This window comes from Mytilus galloprovincialis, chromosome 3 (genome assembly GCF_965363235.1).
Source record: "Mytilus galloprovincialis chromosome 3, xbMytGall1.hap1.1, whole genome shotgun sequence".
Taxonomy (NCBI): Eukaryota; Metazoa; Mollusca; class Bivalvia; order Mytilida; family Mytilidae; genus Mytilus; species Mytilus galloprovincialis.
Window position 1 is genome coordinate 90083234 of NC_134840.1, and position 22672 is coordinate 90105905.

At 31.6% G+C, this 22672-nt stretch overlaps 1 protein-coding gene across 8 annotated transcripts in view; it reads right to left on the minus strand.

Moving 5' to 3' along the window:
* LOC143069321 (uncharacterized) overlaps positions 1–22672 on the minus strand; it is a 97769-nt gene that overhangs the window by 35871 nt on the left and 39226 nt on the right. For all 8 annotated transcript variants that reach the window (XM_076243897.1, XM_076243896.1, XM_076243894.1 and 5 more), the window contains 7 exons: positions 20021–20123; positions 19428–19559; positions 15494–15622; positions 14872–14940; positions 13536–13624; positions 11061–11201; positions 98–179 (listed from right to left, as the gene is read on the minus strand). In XM_076243897.1, coding sequence (XP_076100012.1) covers positions 98–179; positions 11061–11201; positions 13536–13624; positions 14872–14940; positions 15494–15622; positions 19428–19559; positions 20021–20123 — 745 coding nt within the window. The remainder of the gene's footprint in view (positions 1–97; positions 180–11060; positions 11202–13535; positions 13625–14871; positions 14941–15493; positions 15623–19427; positions 19560–20020; positions 20124–22672) is intronic.

Consider the following 22672-nt stretch of genomic DNA (forward strand, 5'->3'; position numbering starts at 1 on the left):
TCTTTATTTCATATTTTTCCTCAATAAAATATAAGTATACAGTAGATTCATTTGTTTGACCACTATAAGAGTACAGTTCATAACATTTTATACTTACTACTACAGAAAGAATTTGGTCTTGGCAGCCACTAAATATGCGTAAGCATTCAGATGTTTGTATGTTTACAAGCCTAAGTGTCCTGTAAATAAACAAGCAATAACAGATTATATGTGTACTAATTATATTCATAAATATAGTATGCTCTTATTTTGGCTGAAGATAAGAAATATGTTTACATATATAATCATTTAAGGTGACTTGATTGTAATAATTTGTCTCTACCTACTGCAGTTCATTCAAAATTCTGACCCAAAAGCAATTTGTTACATCAAATGAAATATAACTTATTTCTATCTTTATATAAATATTCATTATTTCTATTAGATTTATTTTTTTAATCTTTATCATTTATATTAGATTTGACTTCTTCTTTAAGGTTACTATGACAGGATACTGTACATTCTACATATATATTTATTGTAATAAATCATCTGAAAGTTAAGGTAGTAACTTTTGAATTGCTATAAAAATGTCAAAATTTTGTTTTTGAATAATCTCTTCTGACACATCATTTGTCTTTCTATTAAAACAAAGGTGTCTTTGTTAATTAAAATGGAAAATAACTATTGAAAAATATGTTTAGCTAAAATATGTTTTCTTTAAGTTGAAAATTCAAAGGGAGATAAGACAATCTAACTCAATATTTCAAATAATTAGGGGTGGTGGTGGTGGTGGTGGTGGAAAACAGTGGCGGATCCAGAACTTTCCCTAAGGGGGGGCCCGCTGACTGACCTAAGGGGGGCCCGCTCCAGTCATGCCCTGTATAATCAACCAAATTTTTCCCACGAAAGGGGGGGGGCCCGGGCCCCCCAGGGCCCCCCCTGGATCCGCCTATGGAAAAGGGGGGGATATAACATGTTTTAATTAAACTGCTTTGGTAATGGAACTCCACTTTTTAATTCTTGATCAATGCATTTGAAGGTCATAAAGTTGGAAACCTCCCCTTTATCCTGGATTGGCACCCCGTTGGATTCACCCCTGAAATGACTTCTTAAAATAAGCATATGAAGAAAAATGAATCCATCATTTCAAAGCATTGAAATCTAATAGGGTTGTTAGTATACTACTTTATTCTATCACTTGCACTTAGACGACTTGACCATGGTTCTTCTACAACAGTTTGTTAAGATCCATAATCAGTTGAAAGACAAACTGTAATTGGGTTAAAATTTTGAATAAACTGCTATAGGTTGAGAGAAAAATTAATAATCAAGTCAGACAACTATGATTTTCATATATAGAAAATTTTCAATTTCATAATTTAAATAAAGGGCTGCGCTTTAGCGTATGATACGCCCGTTGCTCTTTTAACTTGTCTTTTATGCTTTAAATGAATTATATGATCAACTAGAAATATATACACAAATCAAAAGGGATGTTACATTAATATATTCACCAAAGTTTCATAAAATCCCCCTTTTTTAAGTATAAAAATTCATTACTTAAGAAAACGTAAAATCTAAAATTTATAAAAATGGAAAGGGAGCTTATGTCAATAGATATAAACAATTTATCAAAGTTGCATAAAATTTTGTGAAAGTGTTAGTTATTGTCCCAAAATTGGAAAATCCCCCCTTTTTTAAGCATAAAAATTCATAACACGGAAATGTAAAATCTGAAAGTTTCATGGACATTGGTGAAAGCCTTTTTGAGTTATTGTCCGAAGTGTTGAAAATCCCCCTTTTTTTTATGAATAAAGCCCCATAAATCCAAAACTTAAAATCTGAAATTTATAAAAATTGAAAGGGAGCTTACATCAATAGATATAAACAATTCACCAAAGTTTCATGGACATTGGTGAAAGCCTTTTTGAGTTATTGTCCGAAGTGTTGAAAATCCCCCTTTTTTATGAATAAAGCCCCATAAATCCAAAACTTGAAATCTGAAATTAAAAAAAAAACGAAAGGGAGCTTACGTCAATAGATATAAACAATTCACTTAAGTTTCATGGAAATTGGTGAAAGTGTTTTTGAGTTATTGTCCGATGTGTGGACGACGGACGGACGGACGGACAGACGGACGGATGGACAACGGTATACCATAATACGTCCCGTCTAAAAGACGACAGGCGTATAAAAATCTCTTTACAAAAAAAAAACCAGACAATAAACAGTATAATCTGCTATCTTTTTATACATAATAATATTAATCGATAGCAAAAGTAAATTTTCATTTTCAAGAACAGACATGAAATAATGTAAAAGAAAAGAAGAAAAAAACAGCCATACAGATAAATTCGACAAGTTTTGTTTTGGCAATAATTATTAGTAGGAATATGCACATAGTTCCTTTGTATATTGACCTGATGAGTTAATTATCCTTTTTCAAAAGATTTTTAGTTTGCTCTTATGTTGTTTTTTACACTACTGTCCCAGGCCAGGGGAGGGTTGGCACCTTAAAACTAGTTTAACACAGTCACATTCTGTATGTGCATTTCCCAAGTCAGGAAACAATAACTCAGTGGTTGTCTTCTGTATATCATATTTGTTTTCCATTAATTATTTTGTACATAAATAAGGCAGTTACAGTTTTGTCATTTCTATTATTTTACATTTGTCTTTGCAGTGCCTTTTATAGCTGTCAGACTATGCAGTATGGGATTTGTTAATTGTTGAAGACAGTACAGATTTGTATAAAATTGATACCAAAAAAAATGCGATAAGAATCTTTGTGTTGAATGAAAAGTTCTTTTCTGGACAGAGTTTCTGATTTTTCATTTTTCTATGAAAGTTAATAAACAAATATGTTCTCAGGAAAATATGCATTATATATATAAAAATTAAAATATGTGGTATAATGATAATCTCCCATCCAGGATGTTCTTTTTTTATAGTTTATGCTAAAAATTTAACTTCCTAAGGATGCATAACATAATGTAAAGACCAAATAACATTTGTCAGACATAATATTTGTTACAACTAATACATATACCAACTGATAGCTATTGACCAATTTTGCAATTTTATGTAATTGCTGAATTATTTTTGTAAGTTTAACAAACAATCTTTTAATAAAAGTATCTTCTGTACTCCTTTTTCACTTAATTGTCTGTAGAAAAAATGATAAAATACCTTGGTCAGACATAGCATTGATAGTATCAATGTATAGACAGAATAATTGGTATTGACAGTATGCCTTTCTGTTCATTAATGTGTTACAGTCTTGTTGATTTTTCAAAAGATCTGTTAATCAAATACATCTCTGTGGTAATAGGTAGACATACAGCAATGATGTCATCAACAAATTAAACAAGTTTTGTCTTATAAATATTGCTGCCATTTGCCAAGATGTGAGGTTCCAATATTAAAACAATGTTATATTTTTCCAAGCCTCAATTAACTACAAGAATTCTTATATGAATATTCATTTCAAATATTTCTATTTACATTTGCACTCAAAAATTGATTTTTGCTTTAAACTCGACTTTTGTTATGTTTTTTCTGCAATGTCATATTTTGAGGCAATTCTCTTCAAATTACACTGATTTCACCTCATTTTGTTTCGACTATCCTATGTTATAGGCCTTGATCCAAAGCAGTTTTGTTATGTCATATCTTAATGTTTATGTCATTTTGAGAACCATTTATTCACTTCTATTTTAGAACTTGATATATTGTATTATACACATGACTTTTGTTTAAGACTGTGTACAGCCCTCTAGAAATCTTTTGGTTATTTTTGTTGGTGTCACATTGAGATATATACTCGACATCTCGTTTATTTATATCATAGTGAAATATTACACATGTAACTGTAAACATTTGTTTTATCAATGTGACATAAAAAATAATTGATTTTTGCTTCACAACAATATATTTTGAGTTTGTTTGCGCATGTTCACTTTTTTTAATGATAATGATAAGATATTTTCCCTTTCTAGAATTTCTCTACCTATCTATAACAGTTTCTGTAAAAACAAATCAAAAGGGATAAAAAATAGTCTTTTCATATAAGGGATGAATGGTAGATTGAAATCATATTGACCTCATTATAAATTTTATTTTCTGGTCACTTAAACTACTTCAAGATTCTCTATATGAACTATAGTTTCCAAAAATGCAAATAAATGAGAATTAAAAAACCTTCAAGGGCGATAACTTTGTAAAACATGGATTGACAATTTTCGTCATTTCTCATATTTGTAGATTTTACTTTGTTGGTCATTTTGACTGTTAAAAGATTATCTCTGTCTATCAAATTTTCTGCAAATAAATGTAAAATAATAAATCAAGAGCAATAACTTCTGCAAGTGCACAATTGACAATATAGGTCATGCAGATCATTAACCATTCAATTTTCTCTTTTTTACTTTTCAAATTTTCTCTAATTACGATTCAAAGTTTCTGTTTGTCTTATGTATTTCAAAAAATTTGCACATGATAAAAAACAGATAACAAAAGCCTAAATTATTTCATGTTTCTATTAATTTGATTAAAACTCATGTCATTTATTTGACTTGTTCTATAGCAGGGTTGTCAAACCTCCAAAGTTCTCTTAGACAAATTATTCAATAGGTGATTGTCATAGAAATTATTTTTGTAGAGTCAATATTTCTTTGAATAATCAGCTAATTAAAGGTAACAGCAAAAGTCTCACATTTAACTTGGAAAAAACACACGGACTATAGTTAGTCCAATTTTACATGACAAACAACTACCGGTACTTACTTAAAGACAAACTATGGTGAAAGACTAGAGGGAGAAAAAGAAGATTAGGCTTTAGGTCTTGAGAATACTTTTCAAAAGGAGATTCACATTTTAAAAATAATTTTGTGATGAAGGCTTAACCAACCAAGATATTGAAACTGACACTAATGTTGTTTAAATCTTGCCAGCAATGTTTCCATCTGTTGATGATTTGTATGTATAAATTTAGATTTAGTCTTCTCATATCTGAGGGGTGTTAGCCAAAGATGTGAGAGACTATATCTGATTATTACATAGAAATTATAAATAATGATATATAAGTCTCCATGTTGAAGACGGTAGCTTGACCTTAAATGGTTTACTTTTATAAATTGTGACTTGGAAGGAGTTGTTTCATTGGAACTCATATCACATCTTCCTATATCTATTTTCTCTTTTCTCTATTTCTTAAATGAGCAATCAGTTTTGATAAAACAAGAATAGTGTCATTATTTTATTCAATTTCAAGATGTATCTAACATTTTCAGAAGATGTTTCATAGTTTTGGATTTGGAATGAAATCATAACTGATCTGTCATCAAATGGGTAACCTTATCATGATTGTACATGCATGGCAATTTGATGTACTATCTGGTCTTTCTCTAGTTTAAGGTGGCCTTAACCTAACACAACAGGGAGATAACACTGTAAAATCAGTTAAGCGTTTTAATAACACTCTATTGTTAAGGAAATATTAAACTTCTCAATGATCAAAATAAGTGTTTGTCAAACTGTTATCTATCAAACCATTTTTTTGGAGAAAATAATTGGTTCAAGTTTTCTGAAATTTTTATATTTTTTTCAAAGGGTCAAAGTAAACATTTTGTCCAAATTTTATGAAAATTAAACCAAATTAATTTTAGTCAAGGTGTTGGGTACCACCTTAATTGCCAAATTCAGTGATTTTTGCTGATAAATGATAACACTTCTAGGTTTATATCTCCTATTAGCTACAACTAATGAAATAATTTATTTGAGTGACAAACTCCAGATGTTATGAGAATTTGTGGTCTGTGGTTTACACAACAGGAACTATAATATGATGTCAATATAACCTCATGTGATATCCAATCAGAAGTCATTACCAACTTGACTGGTAGAGACTGCTCTACATGTCACCTAGCTATTGTATTCAATCTATATTCTAACATTCTTTATATGTCAGTTTGTTAACACTGAGTCCCAAAATATGACATGGATTTTTATGAACTACCAGATTAATAGTTGCATTTAACATGGTATTCTTTTTATGAATTCAACTATATATATTTATAAAAACAAAAACAAAAACCTGCACCAGGTAGTCAAAATTCAAAAGTTACTAATAATATTATTGGTAAAAAACATTGCTATAGTGCCTAACAAGATTTTGTGAGGTAGACGAAATTGACCTTTAAACGATCGTATTGACTTTTTTGCTCCAAAAATAGGTAAATCGGACATATTTTGACTTTATTTAATGACTACCTTAGTTTGGGATTAATTGTAATTAGCATGTTCCTATGAGACTGAAAAATGTTTTTTTTTTGTAAGATGAATAATAGTTTTACCTGGCGTAGCCGTGTGTAAAGTGTATTTTGGCTTTTCTCTTCGAAAAATGACTTGTTTATTGGAACAAAATGTCATATTTGTAAACTTTTTTCTGTTTTTCTCTGCAATTGACTATTAAAAAATAATCTATCTACTGTGTATTTGGAAAATTTTGTGAAAATAGGAGAATTGTCAATTCTTACCTTTCATACCTATACTTTCATTGATAAAACATAACATGGACTCATCCAGTGTCCAGTTTGAAGGTCATTTTAGTTACTGTCACATTCATGCACGTTCTGATTTAATAAATAGTCATGTATGTAAAGCATAAACAGTTTGAAGGTAAACTAATAATAACTTAACCCAATCAAATTGCGTAATATTCAATAACAATGACCGGTCCACATTATAATAAGTGATAGGGGTAAACTGGGTAGGGAGAAAATGTAAGATATTCAAAATTTATTTGTTTGTTATAACGAATAAAAATTTGTCAACCAAAAGTTTTGCTATAATTTCATAAACATGTCGTTCTGTATTATAACAGTTTTTGGATCTTTCATTTATGTATTTAAGGCCATACAAAGTTTGGGCTTCAAAAGTCCACATAATTATTGACTTTATACAGAAAATTTGTACTTTTAAAACATAACATGTTTCCAAAAACAATACGTTACTACAGAGTAAAATCATTTCTCAAAACACTGCAAAAATTTTCATTTCGATTGGTACATAAGTATTCTCATAAAGTGCGTTAAAATAAACAGTGGTATAGCAAACATCGCATTCCCTCACAAAATCTTGTTAGACACTATAAGAAGTATCTTTAGAGGGAAGATTCTAAGAGCTTTTTCAGAATTCTAAAATGAAAATAACACTATGAATTTGGTGGGTCCAAAGCTCTTCCCAGGATGAACCTTCATAAAAACCATGGATGTATTAGACCTTGAATATGTGATGAGCTTTTAAACTAACAGGAATATAAAAAGAATAGCTACCCGGTAAATCCATCAAGGTTAACTTTGCCTGAGGGAGTTAATTTGGAACCTAAGTTTCCTAATAATTTCTAAATTTAAGAAAGGTATGACCACTATGTTATAAATCATGTCAGTACCAAAGTACTGATGAACTACCATAAAAGCCTAGCAGTCCAACAGTACCAGTATCAACCCAGTGAAATGAAATTACCTGTACACTTTATCAGTTTGTTTGACTTTGTCAAAAGCTGATCTAGAAAAGGAGGGAGACCACTGACTGCCAAAGAGGGGCACACTCCAGTCATGCTTCAGTGATTTGTTTAATAATGAACTAAATATTTCCCAGAAAAGGGGTACAGGCACCTACCCCCTAAATCTGCCTCTGTATGTGTGTATGAAGCACAGTCTAGGTCCATGATTGGTCAGAATGGTATTCAGAACAAAAATCTGATTGATTGATTGTTAGTGTTAAATGGCACTACCAACACTATGGCCACAACATTCAGTTTTTAATGTGTGCACAGTACTAATCACCTGCCTTCTGCAAAAAAATTGACAATCCTATTCTATGAAGATTACAGTTGATCTAACCTCAAGTGCAGGGTTCAAACTCACAGACTAAGTGTTGACTGACTTGAGATATATGAGATGAACTATGTACTTAGACCACTCAGCAATTGCAATAGGGGGATGTAAAATACTAAAGGTTCATAGCATTCAACTTGTTACTATGTTCTGCGCATAATTTTTAACGGATACAAGATAAATTTTGATAGAGGACAGACCAATATAATTTTATGCGATCCTAATTACAAAAGCAATATTCAATACAAGTATGTATGTGTTCTATGTTCTTTTTTTAAGAACCAACTTTAATATCTCTTAAAATTGTTGGTAAAACCAACCTGGTGCTTACACAATGAAATAAATAACAAATATATCCTGAATGCCAAGATACAACTATCCATCAAAACCAACAACAAAAATATGAAAACAGATAAGCTAGGAAAAGAACTTCTTGAAACTATTCAAAATGTTTTGCGCCTGTCCCAAGTCAGGAGCCTCTTGGTTGTTAGTCTTGTATATTTTTTAATTTTAGTTCATTTATCTGTTTTGGAGTTTAATGTGTTGTCTATTTTCACTGAACAAGTACAAATTTTATTTAGGGGCCAGTTGAGGATCATTTCCGGTACAGGATTTTTATAATTAGTGGCCTTGTGGCTGTTGTCTGCTCTTTGGTCAGGTTGTTGTCTCTTTGAAATATTCACCATTTCCATTTTAAATTTTGTAAAACTGATTTTTAAGTAGTTCTGCATAATTTGGTTTTGATGGTAGATTTTTGTTAGTCTCCCTTCATTTTATTTACTACCTTCAAGATTTTATATCATAATTCAAAGCAGACTATTCCCATAACTCATGTCACCTCTGCATTTCCTTTGCTGCTTGAATTGGTGTTATTGTGATGCTGTTTCATTGATATTACCCCACTCATGTCTTATTTTTTTTCAAACTAATGTTATAACAAGAATGTGTCCTTAGTACACAGATGCCCCACTCGCATTATCATTTTCTATGTTCAGTGGACCCTGAAATTGGGTCTAATTTGGCATTAGAATTAGAAAGATCATATCATAGGAAACATGTGTACTAAGTTTCAAGTTGATTGGACTTCAATTTCATCAAAAACTACCTTGATTAAAAACATTAACCTAAAGCAGGACAGACGGATGGACGAATGAACAAACAGACAAATGGACGCACAGACCAGAAAACATAATGTCCCTCTGCTATCTTAGGTGGAGCATAAAAAGGTAAATCTAATCCAATAGAAACTATTTCCATTCTCTGTAAAGACAGTAGGAATTGTCAGATTTAAGTTTAATAGAATTATATGACAAAGATTCATCAATGAATCATTAAAGTAATTAAGAATGAAGGTGGAGGTCATGTATGGCTATAATAAATATAAAACACATGTTCTAATACATATGAATTAAAATTTCAAATAAAAACAAGAGGTTCAGACCAAAACATACCAATCATATAAATTTCACATCAACTTTAGGATAATTGCTTGTCTGGACAATATATTTAAAAGAGACATAATTTGAGTCCAAATGATGTGCTGGTCACTGCACAACCTTCAACAGAGAGTAAAATCCATACTGTAGTAGTCAGTAAAAGCCAAAACAATAATAGAAGAAAATCACCAATTCAGAAAATGCTATCAGAAATTCTTTCTCTAAATCGTTCTATGTTATGAAAATCTAAATATTCTAAATAAGTAAAATCTAGATCACCTAACAGATGAGAAAGATGATCAGTTACTACAGATTAATAAAATAAAACTGCATCAAGGGAGATAACTAGAAAGCTGTCATGCTATAATAAACTCTTCTTAAGAAAAGCAGTTTCATTCACCTTCAAATAAACTTAACGTGTACTGAAAATTAATTGTAGACAATTAAATTAAAACTTCAATCTAACTGAACCATATCTTTTTTTAACTTTTAAATATTTTTTTGTTTAATTGCATTTGGTTATAGATGCAAAATATACTTGGAGATAATGTCTTTTTAATCACATATACTTTTGTGTTGCTCAAGTAGCTCTATTTGTATCTCTCACAACGTACACTCTTCATCAGAGTTCTAATGTCCCCTCTGTTGCACATGTTTTATCTATCTAGGGGCAATGAAAATTTAAAATAACTTTTTTTGTTGTTGTTTTTAAGACAATTTATAGATAAAAATCATGCACAGGGGGACAAAAAAGTTTTTTTTACTGTATACTTAAAGGGCATAACTTGTAGTATGTTATAGTTTATAAAACAAGAATGTGTCCTCAGTACACAGATGCACCATCCACACTATCATGTTCTATGTTCAGTTGACCGTGAAAATGGGATAAAATCTCTAATTTGGCATTAAAATTAGAAAGATCATATAAAGAACATGTGTACTTAGTTTCAAGTTGATTGGAGTTCAACTTCATCAAAAACTACCTTGACCAAAAACTTTAACCTGAAGCAGGACAGACGGATGAACAGATGAACAGACTGACGAACAAAAGGACGCACAGACCAGAAAACATAATGCCCATAAATGGGGCATACAAATTGTACCTGTGAGATTCCTAACAAAGGCCATTTTCCATAAATCTAATATTTCCAAGTAACATAATTCTGTTAGAAATAGTTCATTGAACATCATTATAAAACTTGTCCATTATATTGCTGATATTAACCTATAGTATAAGTTTTATAAAAATCTAGCAAGAATGAGAGAGCAGATAGAGGCATACTTGACATTTCCATGTCTACCACACTGTATTGGTGATAGAAGTCATGTAAAAAATGTTAAAATAGTAAAGTTTGTTGTAAATTCTGTGGATAAATGTTTTTTCATTCATTTTTATACATAAATAAGGCCGTTTACATTTGTCATTTGGGGCCTTTTATAGCTGACCATGCAGTACGTGCTTTGCTTATTGTTGAAAGCTGTACAGTGACCTATAGTTGTTAATTTCTGTGTCATTTGGTCTGTGGAGAGTTTTATCTTATTGGCAATCAAACCACATCTTCTTTTTATATTTATAATTGTGTATGCCAGACATGTGTCTCATTTATCATATATAGCCATATGGCAAAAGTATATTTCATTATTCATTATTATAAATGTATGTCCCATTAAGCCTTTGTAAATAGTTTCAAGCAACACTACACATATTTAAACACAATTTGAGATGCTAGCCTATATAACTCACATGTCACTGGACCCTGATACAAAGCAGTCTCCATCACATGACACACTGTTAACTGCTGCTGTATGACCCCTGATAACCTTCCACTGGATCAATGTCTGTCTAAACCATACCCGGACAGTCTTATCATATGATCCAGAAATTCTGAAACAAATATAAATTTATGTTAGAAGTAAAAAAAAAAAAAATGAATGAAATAATTATGAAAAAGCTTTTGAAAAAGTTTACCGACATTCCATGAAAGTTATAAAAAGTTATTTTGTTCTTAAAATCTTAAGCCCTATTTTAATGTAAACTAGAGGTCAAAAAGAGCCAGTGTACCTCACCTTGGTCTATGTGGATATTGAATAAAGGACACTCTCCAACATTGTAGACTATATTCATGACAGAAATCTATGTTTGATTGATCCTATATTGCTAATCATTTAGTCTGTTTACGGTAGATTCTTTATATTCTTTATTTTTTGCTCAAAACACAAATGAGGGTATATCAAGTATGTGTTCATAAAACGTAGATGCCCCACTTGCACATATTCAGTTGACCGTGAAATTGGGGTAAAAACTTTTTCTCTTCTAATTTTGGCATCAGAATTAAAAAGATCATATCATAGGGAACATGTGTATTAAGTTTCAAGTCTATTGGACTTCAACTTCCACAAAAACTACCTTGACCAAAAACATTAACCAAATTCTTAACCTGAAATGGGACAGATGGACGAAAGAAGGAATGGGCACACAGACCGAAAAACATAATGCCCCTAAGTGGGGCATAAAAAATACTCATTCAAAGGTAATCATTCCTATAAAGAATAACAGTTTACTAACTATATCTTGTCTTACTGATTATTGTTGTATTTTAAAGTGTCTATTTATCTGTTATAGTTTTTATCATACAAGGAAATTGGTAAAAATTGTCATAAGAGGGCAATAATTTCCACAATGCAGACTTATTTGTGTACCAGTTACTTGTCTTGCTGATCATTTTTGCAAAATAAAGTTTCTCTTTATCAATTATAGTTTTTAAGATAATAGGTTAAATTTAAAACTAGAGGCTCTCAAGAGCCTGTGTCGCTCACCTGTTACTGTATTTACTGATTTCGGACATCTTGGATGGTAGGCGGGGTCATTAGACACTTTTTTAAAATAGATACCCTAGTAATGATTGTGGCCAAGTTTGATTAAATTTGGCCCATAGTTTTAGAAAAGAAGATTTTTGTACAAGTTACAAAATGACAAAAAGTTAATTAATGTTGACTATAAAGGACAATAACTCCTTAAGGGGTTCTCTGACAATTTTGGTCATGTTGACTTATTTGTAGATCTTACTTTGCTGAACATTATTGCTGTTTACAGTTTGTCTCTATCTATAATAGTATTCAAGATAATAGCCAAAAACTGCAAAATTTCCTTAAAATTACCAATTTTAGGGCAGCAACCCAACAATAGGTTGCCAGATTCGTCTGAAAATTTCAGGACAGATAGATCTTGACCTGATCAACAATTTTAATGCTTAGGTTTTAAAGATATAATCCAAAATATACATTTTACCCCTGCGTTCTATTTTTAGCCATGGCGACCATCTTGGTTTGATGGCCAGGTCATCGGACACTTTTTTAAACTAGGTACCCCAAGGATGATTGTGGCCAAGTTTGGTTAAATTTGGCCCAGTAGTTTCAGAGGAGAAGATTTTTGTAAAAGTTTACGGACGACGGACGAAGGACGACGGACGCCAAGTGATGAGAAAAGCTCACTTGACCTTTCAGGTCAGGCGAGCTAAAAAAGGGAAAATTTGTCATTTAAGGATTAATAACTCCCATAAGAAGTTGTCTGACAGTTTTGCCGTATATTTACAACTGGTAAAGCTCAACATCCTGAACATTTTTGATCATGTCTGATTTATCTTATTCATAACACTTTTCCAAATAAAAGACAAAACTGGCATTTTGTGCCCCTATGTTCTATTTTTAGCCATTTTCATCATCCAACAAATTTTTAAAACTAGATGTCCCAATAATAATTACAGCCAAGTTTGTTTCACTTTGACCCTGTAGTTTCAGAGGAGAAGAGTTGTGTAAATCAGAGGAAAAGATTAGTGTAAAAGTTAAAGAGGATTACGACAATGCCAAGTGATCAGAAAAGCTCACTTGGACTTGAAAAGCAAGGTGAGCTAAAAACAAGATCAAATAAATAGTACAACAAAAATATATCTTATTATTATATTAAAAATTAATCCTTAACTATCATAATCTTTGCCTTGGTGCACCTATCATTGGAACCAAATATACCACAAAAACCCTGAAAGAATCTTAAATAATTATTTTTTCTTAAATTTCTGCTATTAAGGAGGGGTGGTGTATAATTGCTGCAATATATATATGATGGTTTCAAACTACACCTTATAAGTAATTTTTGTCAAATTGTGTTTTGTTTTAAATATTAATTCTTTTATTTTATATAGTACAATAATCAATAACATACATATATTCTGGCCCAATGTATAAGCATGAAACACAATCTGTATGTTTAGCAAGTACTGTCCTTTTCTCAAATGTACGCAAATCCCATACCTGAAAAGCAGAGAAATAAATAGTTTGAAGAACTAGTTTCGATACTTTCATAGCAATCTGAGAAATCGTAAATTAAACTATAATTGTAAACTTTGTCATATTTCAACCTTTATGATAAGTTAGTGTGAAAAAAAAAGTAAAATCACAAAGGAAAATTCAAAACGGAAAGACCCTAATCAAATGGCAAAATCAAATGATAAAACACATCAAACGAATGGACAACAACTGTCATATTCCTGACTTGGTGTAGGCATTTTCAAATGTAGAAAATGGTGGATTGAACCTTGTTTTATAGCTAGCTAAACCTCTCACTTGTATGACAGTCGCATCAACCTCCATTATATTTACAACGATGCAAGAAGAAAACAGATATAATAGTTGTTTCAAGGTCCATAAGACCAATGTTTGTAGGGATGAGAGTTGGAGATAACCACCACAAGTTATCAGTTAATATCATCACCAGGAACCAAAAACAATAATATTAATTGCAAATCCATTCTTTTTCAATTACCTTTCGCTGTTGTGCAAATATTTTACATGAAATTCAACGAAAAATAATGTCAGATTACTTTTTGCCCTCAGAAAAGTAATAACTTAACAGTCACTATTCAGAGGGATGCATAGAATACTACCCCTTTAGTAATGTAAATTGATTACAATGAAATATTTTTGGCACGATGAAACTGCATTGAAAAAAAAACATCATAGCTTAATCAAATTCCATTCAATTTTAGAAAAAAACATCATAAAAATCAAATTCCATTCAATTTTCGAGAAAAACATCATAAAAATCAAATTCCATTCAATTTTAGAAGCACAGACCCCAGATCAGTTGCAATTACTAAACTGATCATGGCAGAAATAATTACAATGGGATGAGAGAGAAAACTTATAAACGTACAATGCATGCACCAACAGAGAATAGGACTTAAAAGCAGATTAAATGACAGAAAAAACATATATATAGGTGAAACAGTGATTAAATCAATACGTGAGACACTTCTGAATCCAAGAAAAGAGAGTACAAAAATGTAATGCAGCAAATTCTTGATAAGAGCATTTCTAAACACAACTGATTTGGGAATGTCAATTAGGTTTTGGCTTCAAACATTGTTCTTTTAACCTTCTTTATTTTGTATTTCCTCAATCAACCTTGCTTTTCATTTTGTTTCCTAAACTCATACAAAAAGACTTTATTTTCCCTTTGATGAACATGTATTGCATATTCCTATTGTTAATGTACTTACAATGATGGTTGTATCCCATGATCCTGTAAGTAGTGTGTTGCCCTCAAACTGTAAACATCTAATACCTCCCTAGAAAGTAAATAAAATCTTGATCAACAGCTGACAATGAAAATTACATTAACCAAAGTTTTTTGCCAAAACAGTTAAAAAACAATTTTTTGTCTTGGAAAACATGAATTATCTATCAGTTATAACTGGCTTTCAGTAATACAAGTAATCTTAGATTGGTGCTTTATGTATAATTTTGTTTTTTATGAGCTTCCTGAGGATCTGATGAGGCAAGCCCTTTCCAAATGATTTCTACAGTTTGTACTCAAGTTGTGCTGTTTCACCATTGTCCCCTTTAGGGGAGGGTTAAGTTGCTTATTCTTTAGTTTTCTATGTTGTGTCATGTGAACTATTGTTTGTCTGTTTGTCTTTTTCATTTTTAGCCATGGCGTTGTCAGTTTATTTTCGATTTATGAGTTTGACTGTGGTATCTTTCGTCCCTCTTTTAAGTGCCAACAAACATGTTTAACCTTCATTGGTTCTATCTATCATCTTTCAGTGCAGGAATATGGTTGCATGGTTCATAACATACTTCAGATTAGACATTAAAATTACACTTTAAAATATAAGTTACCTTGTGGCCATAAAATTTGTGAATGCTTTTGCCACTTCTGATATCCCATAACCTGATGGTCCTATCTAATCCTGCTGATATAAGTCTCTTCTTGTCAAAATGTACACATAAAATGGAATTCAAATGACCCTACAAAAAGATTAATATAATATTACTGTGCTAACTATTGGAAAATATTATAAACAGTCCTTTAAACTGTACATCTGGTAAAAACTTTATGCTGATATAAACAAGAATGTGTCCACAGTACACGGATGCCCCACTCACACTATCATTTTCTATGTTTAAAGGACTGTGAAATTGGAATAAATTCTCTAATTTGGCATTAAAATTAGAATGATCTTATCAAAGGGAACATGTATACTAAGTTTCAAGTTGATTGGACTTCTACCTTATCAAAAACTACCTTGACCAAAAACTTTAACCTGAAATTTGCACTATCATTTTCTATGTTCAGTGAACCGTAAAATTGGGGTCAAAACTCTAATTTGGCATTTAAATTAGAAAGATCATATCATAGGGCACATGTATACTAAGTTTCAAGTTGATTGGACTTCAACTTCATCAAAAACTACCTTGACCAAAAACTTTAACCTGAAGCCAAAAACTTTAACCTGAAATTTGCACTATCATTTTCTATGTTCAGTGAACCGTAAAATTGGGGTCAAAACTCTAATTTGGCATTTAAATTAGAAAGATCATATCATAGGGCACATGTATACTAAGTTTCAAGTTGATTGGACTTCAACTTCATCAAAAACTACCTTGACCAAAAACTTTAACCTGAAATTTGCACTATCATTTTCTATGTTCAGTGAACCGTAAAATTGGGGTCAAAACTCTAATTTGGCATTTAAATTAGAAAGATCATATCATAGGGCACATGTATACTAAGTTTCAAGTTGATTGGACTTCAACTTCATCAAAAACTACCTTGACCAAAAACTTTAACCTGAAGCCAAAAACTTTAACCTGAAATTTGCACTATCATTTTCTATGTTCAGTGAACCGTAAAATTGGGGTCAAAACTCTAATTTGGCATTTAAATTAGAAAGATCATATCATAGGGCACATGTATACTAAGTTTCAAGTTGATTGGACTTCAACTTCATCAAAAACTACCTTGACCAAAAACTTTAACCTGAAATTTGCACTATCATTTTCTATGTTCAGTGAACCGTAAAATTGGGGTCAAAACTCTAATTTGGCATTTAAATTAGAAAGATCATATCATAGGGCACATGTATACTAAGTTTCAAGTTGATTGGACTTCAACTTCATCAAAAACTACCTTGACCAAAAACTTTAACCTGAAGCCAAAAACTTTAACCTGAAATTTGCACTATCATTTTCTATGTTCAGTGAACCGTAAAATTGGGGTCAAAACTCTAATTTGGCATTTAAATTAGAAAGATCATATCATAGGGCACATGTATACTAAGTTTCAAGTTGATTGGACTTCAACTTCATCAAAAACTACCTTGACCAAAAACTTTAACCTGAAATTTGCACTATCATTTTCTATGTTCAGTGAACCGTAAAATTGGGGTCAAAACTCTAATTTGGCATTTAAATTAGAAAGATCATATCATAGGGCACATGTATACTAAGTTTCAAGTTGATTGGACTTCAACTTCATCAAAAACTACCTTGACCAAAAACTTTAACCTGAAGCCAAAAACTTTAACCTGAAATTTGCACTATCATTTTCTATGTTCAGTGAACCGTAAAATTGGGGTCAAAACTCTAATTTGGCATTTAAATTAGAAAGATCATATCATAGGGCACATGTATACTAAGTTTCAAGTTGATTGGACTTCAACTTCATCAAAAACTACCTTGACCAAAAACTTTAACCTGAAGCCAAAAACTTTAACCTGAAATTTGCACTATCATTTTCTATCAGTGAACCGTAAAATTGGGGTCAAAACTCTAATTTGGCATTTAAATTAGAAAGATCATATCATAAGGAACATGTGTACTAAGTTTCAAGTTGATTGGACTTCAACTTCATCAAAAACTACCTTGACCAAAAACTTTAACCTGAAGCGGGACAGACGGACGAACGAACAGACGAACGAACGAACGAACGAACAGACGGACGAACGGACGCACAGACCAGAAAACATAATGCCCCTCTACTATCGTAGGTGGGGCATAAAAAACTAAATTTGAGGTACTTTTTAGAAATTCCCTATCATAATGACTATGTATGTAAAGTTACAAATGGATGCAACTATAACTTCATCATAAACTACCTCGACCAAAAACTTTAACCTGGCAAAGAGCTGTTTCACACAATCTCATTTTCATGTTCAATGAACCATGAAATGAGGACCAAAACCTAAATTTGAGGTACTTTTTAGAAATTCCCTATTATAATGACTATGTATGTAAAGTTACAAATGGATGCAACTATAACTTCATCATAAACTACCTCGACCAAAAACTTTAACCTGACATGGGACAGACGGACGAACGGACGAACGAACAGACGAACGAACAGACGAACGAACAGACGGACGAACGGACGCACAGACCAGAAAACATAATGCCCCTACTACTATCGTAGACGGGGCATAAAAAGAAGTTGGTATGTAGCAGGTATTTATTGTGCAATGACCCATTAGTACATGTATTGTTAAAACTAATGAATATCTGATCACTCATGCATTTAAAGTCAACCTAGATGCTGAGCTTGCACAAAAAATTAATAGCTATTGTCTCTTCTCCCCCGGTTTCAACAGCATGCTTTTTGGGGATATTTTGGTCCACTATGGGATATTCTACTGTAGAACTTCATTATAAGCAGGTAAAAACATATAATGTTGTTGGGGTTCTTAACTCTGATAATTATACTCATCAACTGAATAGGTCTTTCAATCATGATTTTATATGATACATGAACCTTCAGATGTTAACCCTTGTACACAGATTTGTTTATTGGAACATAGATGATGTCCTTACTTCCATATTTCATTTTCAAGGGACATAACTGAAGAACATAACTTGTGTATAAGTTTCATAACATTTGGTTGAGGCAAAATTAAGTTTGGGAATGGAAACAAAAATTCAGCAATTTTTCATTTGTAAATGGGCATAGTAATTTTATTCAAAGTTGGTGTTTTTCTAAAATTGTTTAACATTTCTCAACATTTCTCAACAGTTTTACATTTTTACTTTAATATTTCATCCCTTATTTTTATTAACTTTGTATTTACATTGTATCATAGATCAAATTTATTCATTCATTGTGTTTATTTTAGTCTTTTTATTTTTTTGATTGAGTTAAGTCATTCCAAATGATATTTTATAGTGTGTCTTTCTATTTGGTGATGTTATACTACTGTTTCAGAAAAGGGAGAAGGTTTGGTACCATTAAAACGTTTAAACCCTCTGCAATTGTTTGCACCTGTCCTAAGTCAGGAATCTGATGTTCAGTGGTTGTCGTCTGTTTATGTGGTTCATAAGTGTTTCTCGTTTTTTATATAGATTAAACCATTGGTTTTTTCCGTTTGAATGGTTTTACACTAGTAATTTTTGGGGCCCTTTATAGCTTGCTATTTGGTGTGAGCCTAGGCTCCCTGTTGAAGACTGTACCGTTGGCTTCAGGCAATAGAACAATGAGCTGATCTTCATACCATATAACGATAATATCCTGTGCAATAGACCATGGAACAAAAAATGGCACAAAAATAATAATATAGAAATATTAATAAAACAGTAAAATACTCTTTATAAGGTAATAAATAAATCTATGTTGTATTAGGTAGAAGATAAACCAACCCTTGCCATATTCAGTACAATTCAATATTATTACCCATGCTGTATAACAACTGTATTGCTTGTTTTAGTTAATTACAGTGGCAATTTTATTTCGCAGAAGTAACATTTTTTTAAAAGTGTAAATAAAACACATTAATCACTAATTTACCTGTAGCCTCCTAACTCGTTTGACACTTTTCACAATACCCATGTATCTTGGCATCTCAAAAGGTCTAGGTGTTTTATCATCAGTATCTTCCATTTGTCTCCATTCTAACTTCATACTTGGCATTGATTTACCCTAAATTAATTAATGATATATCAAATTAAAGCTCTCAACTTTTTCAAGATTTTTGTGCACAAATTTCACCAAATAAACTGTGACTTTTAAAAGATGGAATAATGACAATTAAAGTGGTGCTTTTTTGTATATAGTGATTATGTGTAATGAAATATAAGAAATATAACCATTATACTTTTTCTTTTTCATTAAAGCAGTTCTGGTAATCCAACATTTCTCACTTAGTATCGATGCATTATACATATTCTTGACTCAATCCAAGTTTTAATAATGTTAAACTATGATTCTAGGTCACTTTGTACCAAATAAGTTACCATAGACCATTACATCAATTTGTAGAATTTTTTTGTATTATACATGAGTAAAATATTATTATAATACCATCTGCAACAATTTAATGAAATTTATTAAATCTTCTTGGAGAAGTGAATTGGTCTGTTTAATGAATATATATATATTACCAGTATGTCTCTTGCTTGTATTAAATCAGTTCTAATATCAAATGCTGTTTCATCTGTTTTCTTCTCTGTGTCAACATTTCTCATTTGGTCTGGTACAAACGTACTAAAATTTAAAGTAAACTGCTACTGAGAAAAAGGTCATATTAAATATTTTTTTCATTTATGAACCTGAACAAGAGTAACTACTGTAAATTCAGAAATTATTGCGTGCATTAATTATTGTGATTTTGTCACTTCAAACTATTTTAATTTTCCGATATTGAGGAAAATCCTTTTATTTCATATACAAAATTTCAAAATGTAAGTTTAAATTATTCTGATTATAACCCTGTTGCATTTTTTGCAATAATTAAAACATTGCAATAATTTCTGAATTTACAGTATAGTGAAGGGATGCCAAAGAAACAGATAAAGGAAAATGGTATGAATTAAGTCAGAGTGAAGGTTATATCATACTGTAGTCTATATTGTGATCTTAAGTTAGTCTTTCTATCTGGAAATTGCAATCTGATCAATCAGCTACCACATTTTTTCACTGAAGAAACAGTATTTGTATAACAAAAACTTCCTTCTATTGATAAAGCTTCTTTTTTTTTTTAAATTTGCTCACATGATAAGAAAGAAATAATCAACATACAATGGATAATAATTGTATTTTTGATTATGTGATTACTAAAACTGTTTAACAGTAAGTTTCTACTGTAAAATTCACAATTGTTTCTGCAAATTATCACAGTTTTATGATTGCCTAGCCCAAAATGAAAGTTATTCTTTGGCAAGTAAAAGCTGCATTTGTTAATTTGTTAATTAGGCAAGTATAGTAAGACCAATACTAAGTGTGTAATATTATATGCGACTCTCCATGAAATTGGTTAAGGTTACATGCATACTGAAACTGATCATTCCCTCTCACTGAAGACAAAAAATGTGACAAAAATTTTCCTTGTACAGTAAGTACTGTCAAATTTCAAACTACCAGGAAGTAACTGGACAGCAGATGTAAAAATTGCTTTCTCATAACTATTCAACATTATGAAGCTGCAGCCTAAATCTGAAATCATTCCCTTCAATTAAAACAAGGTAAAGTTGATGAAAATCCCTTTTACAATGAGTGTTGAAATTTTTTAAAACCATAGGCGAACAGAAAGTGAGTGCAGGGTTGATGTAAAAATTGCTTACTCCCTAACACTCAATATTATCTATCTGTTGAGCAAACATTAAACCATTCTCCTACATAGTAACCAAGAAAACCAAAAACAAGCAGTGATATCAGGTGCTCCAGAAAGGTTAGAAGATCAACTACCCTCCATATCTTATAATGTGCTCCAGAAGGGTAAGCAGATCAACTACCATCCATATCTTATATTGTGCTCCAGAAGGGTTAGCAGATCAACTACCATCCATATCTTATATTGTGATCAACAAGGGTTAGCAGATCAACTACCATCCGTATCTTATAATGTGCTCCAGAAGGGTTAGCAGATCAACTACCATCCATATCTTATATTGTGATCAAGAAGGGTAAGCAGATCAACTACCATCCATATCTTATATTGTGCTCCAGAAGGGTTAGCAGATCAACGATCCTCCATATCTGATATTGTGCTCAAGAAAGGTTAGCAGATCAACGATCCTCCATATCTGTTATTGTGTTCCAGAAGGGTTAGCAGATCAACTACCATCCATATCTTATACTGTGATCAAGAAGGGTTAGCAGATCAACGATCCTCCATATCTGATATTGTGCTCCAGAAGGGTTAGCAGATTAACTACTCTCCATATCTGTTATTGTGGTCCAGAAGGTTTAGCAGATGAAGGATCCTCCATATCTGATATTGTGCTCCAGAAGAGTTAACAGATCAACGATCCTCCATATCTGATATTGTGCTCCAGAAGGGTTAGCAGATCAACTACCCTCAATATCTTATATTGTGCTCCAGAAGGTTTAGCAGATGAAGGATCCTCCATATCTTGTATTGTGCTCCAGAAGGGTTAGCAGATCAATGATCCTCCATATCGGATATTGTTTGAACAAATCTATGCACTTCAAACTTTCATATGGACCTGACCATTAAAACTTGACCTTGATCATTAATCCATGAAATGAAGTCTGACAGGAATGTTTACCTTACAAGGATCCCAGACATCAAATATAGTTATCCCTTTACTAATAACAAGTGAGTATTTCACACAACAAAGTAACTATTAATTTTTTTTAAAAGCAGTAGCTGAATCATGAAAGTGAGGTAAAGAACATTTGATATATGAAAGACAGAAACTTGGTAAAATAAGGCATCTGAATACAAGGTATGGAGCATCCAGGTCTTCTAACTTCTGAAATATAAAGCTTTATACAAATAGTTTACTCCAGTTTTATCTCTTACAGATTGTAATCCCTACATCTTCAATTCTATGAATTTCATCACACGCAAGACAATTCTGATCTTCATCTTATGTATAATAACTGTTATCGCAGTTATACTCTACATTTTGAGTTTTTGTCTACATAGAAAATTGTTGACAGACAATACAGATAGACGAGTGAAAACTTTAGGTCACCAGAATCCTCTAGCTAAGCTTAACTATAATTTATCATAGCTGCCATTCCTTTTATCTTATGGGAAAGGCTAGTTACTGACTCTAAGAGCAGGG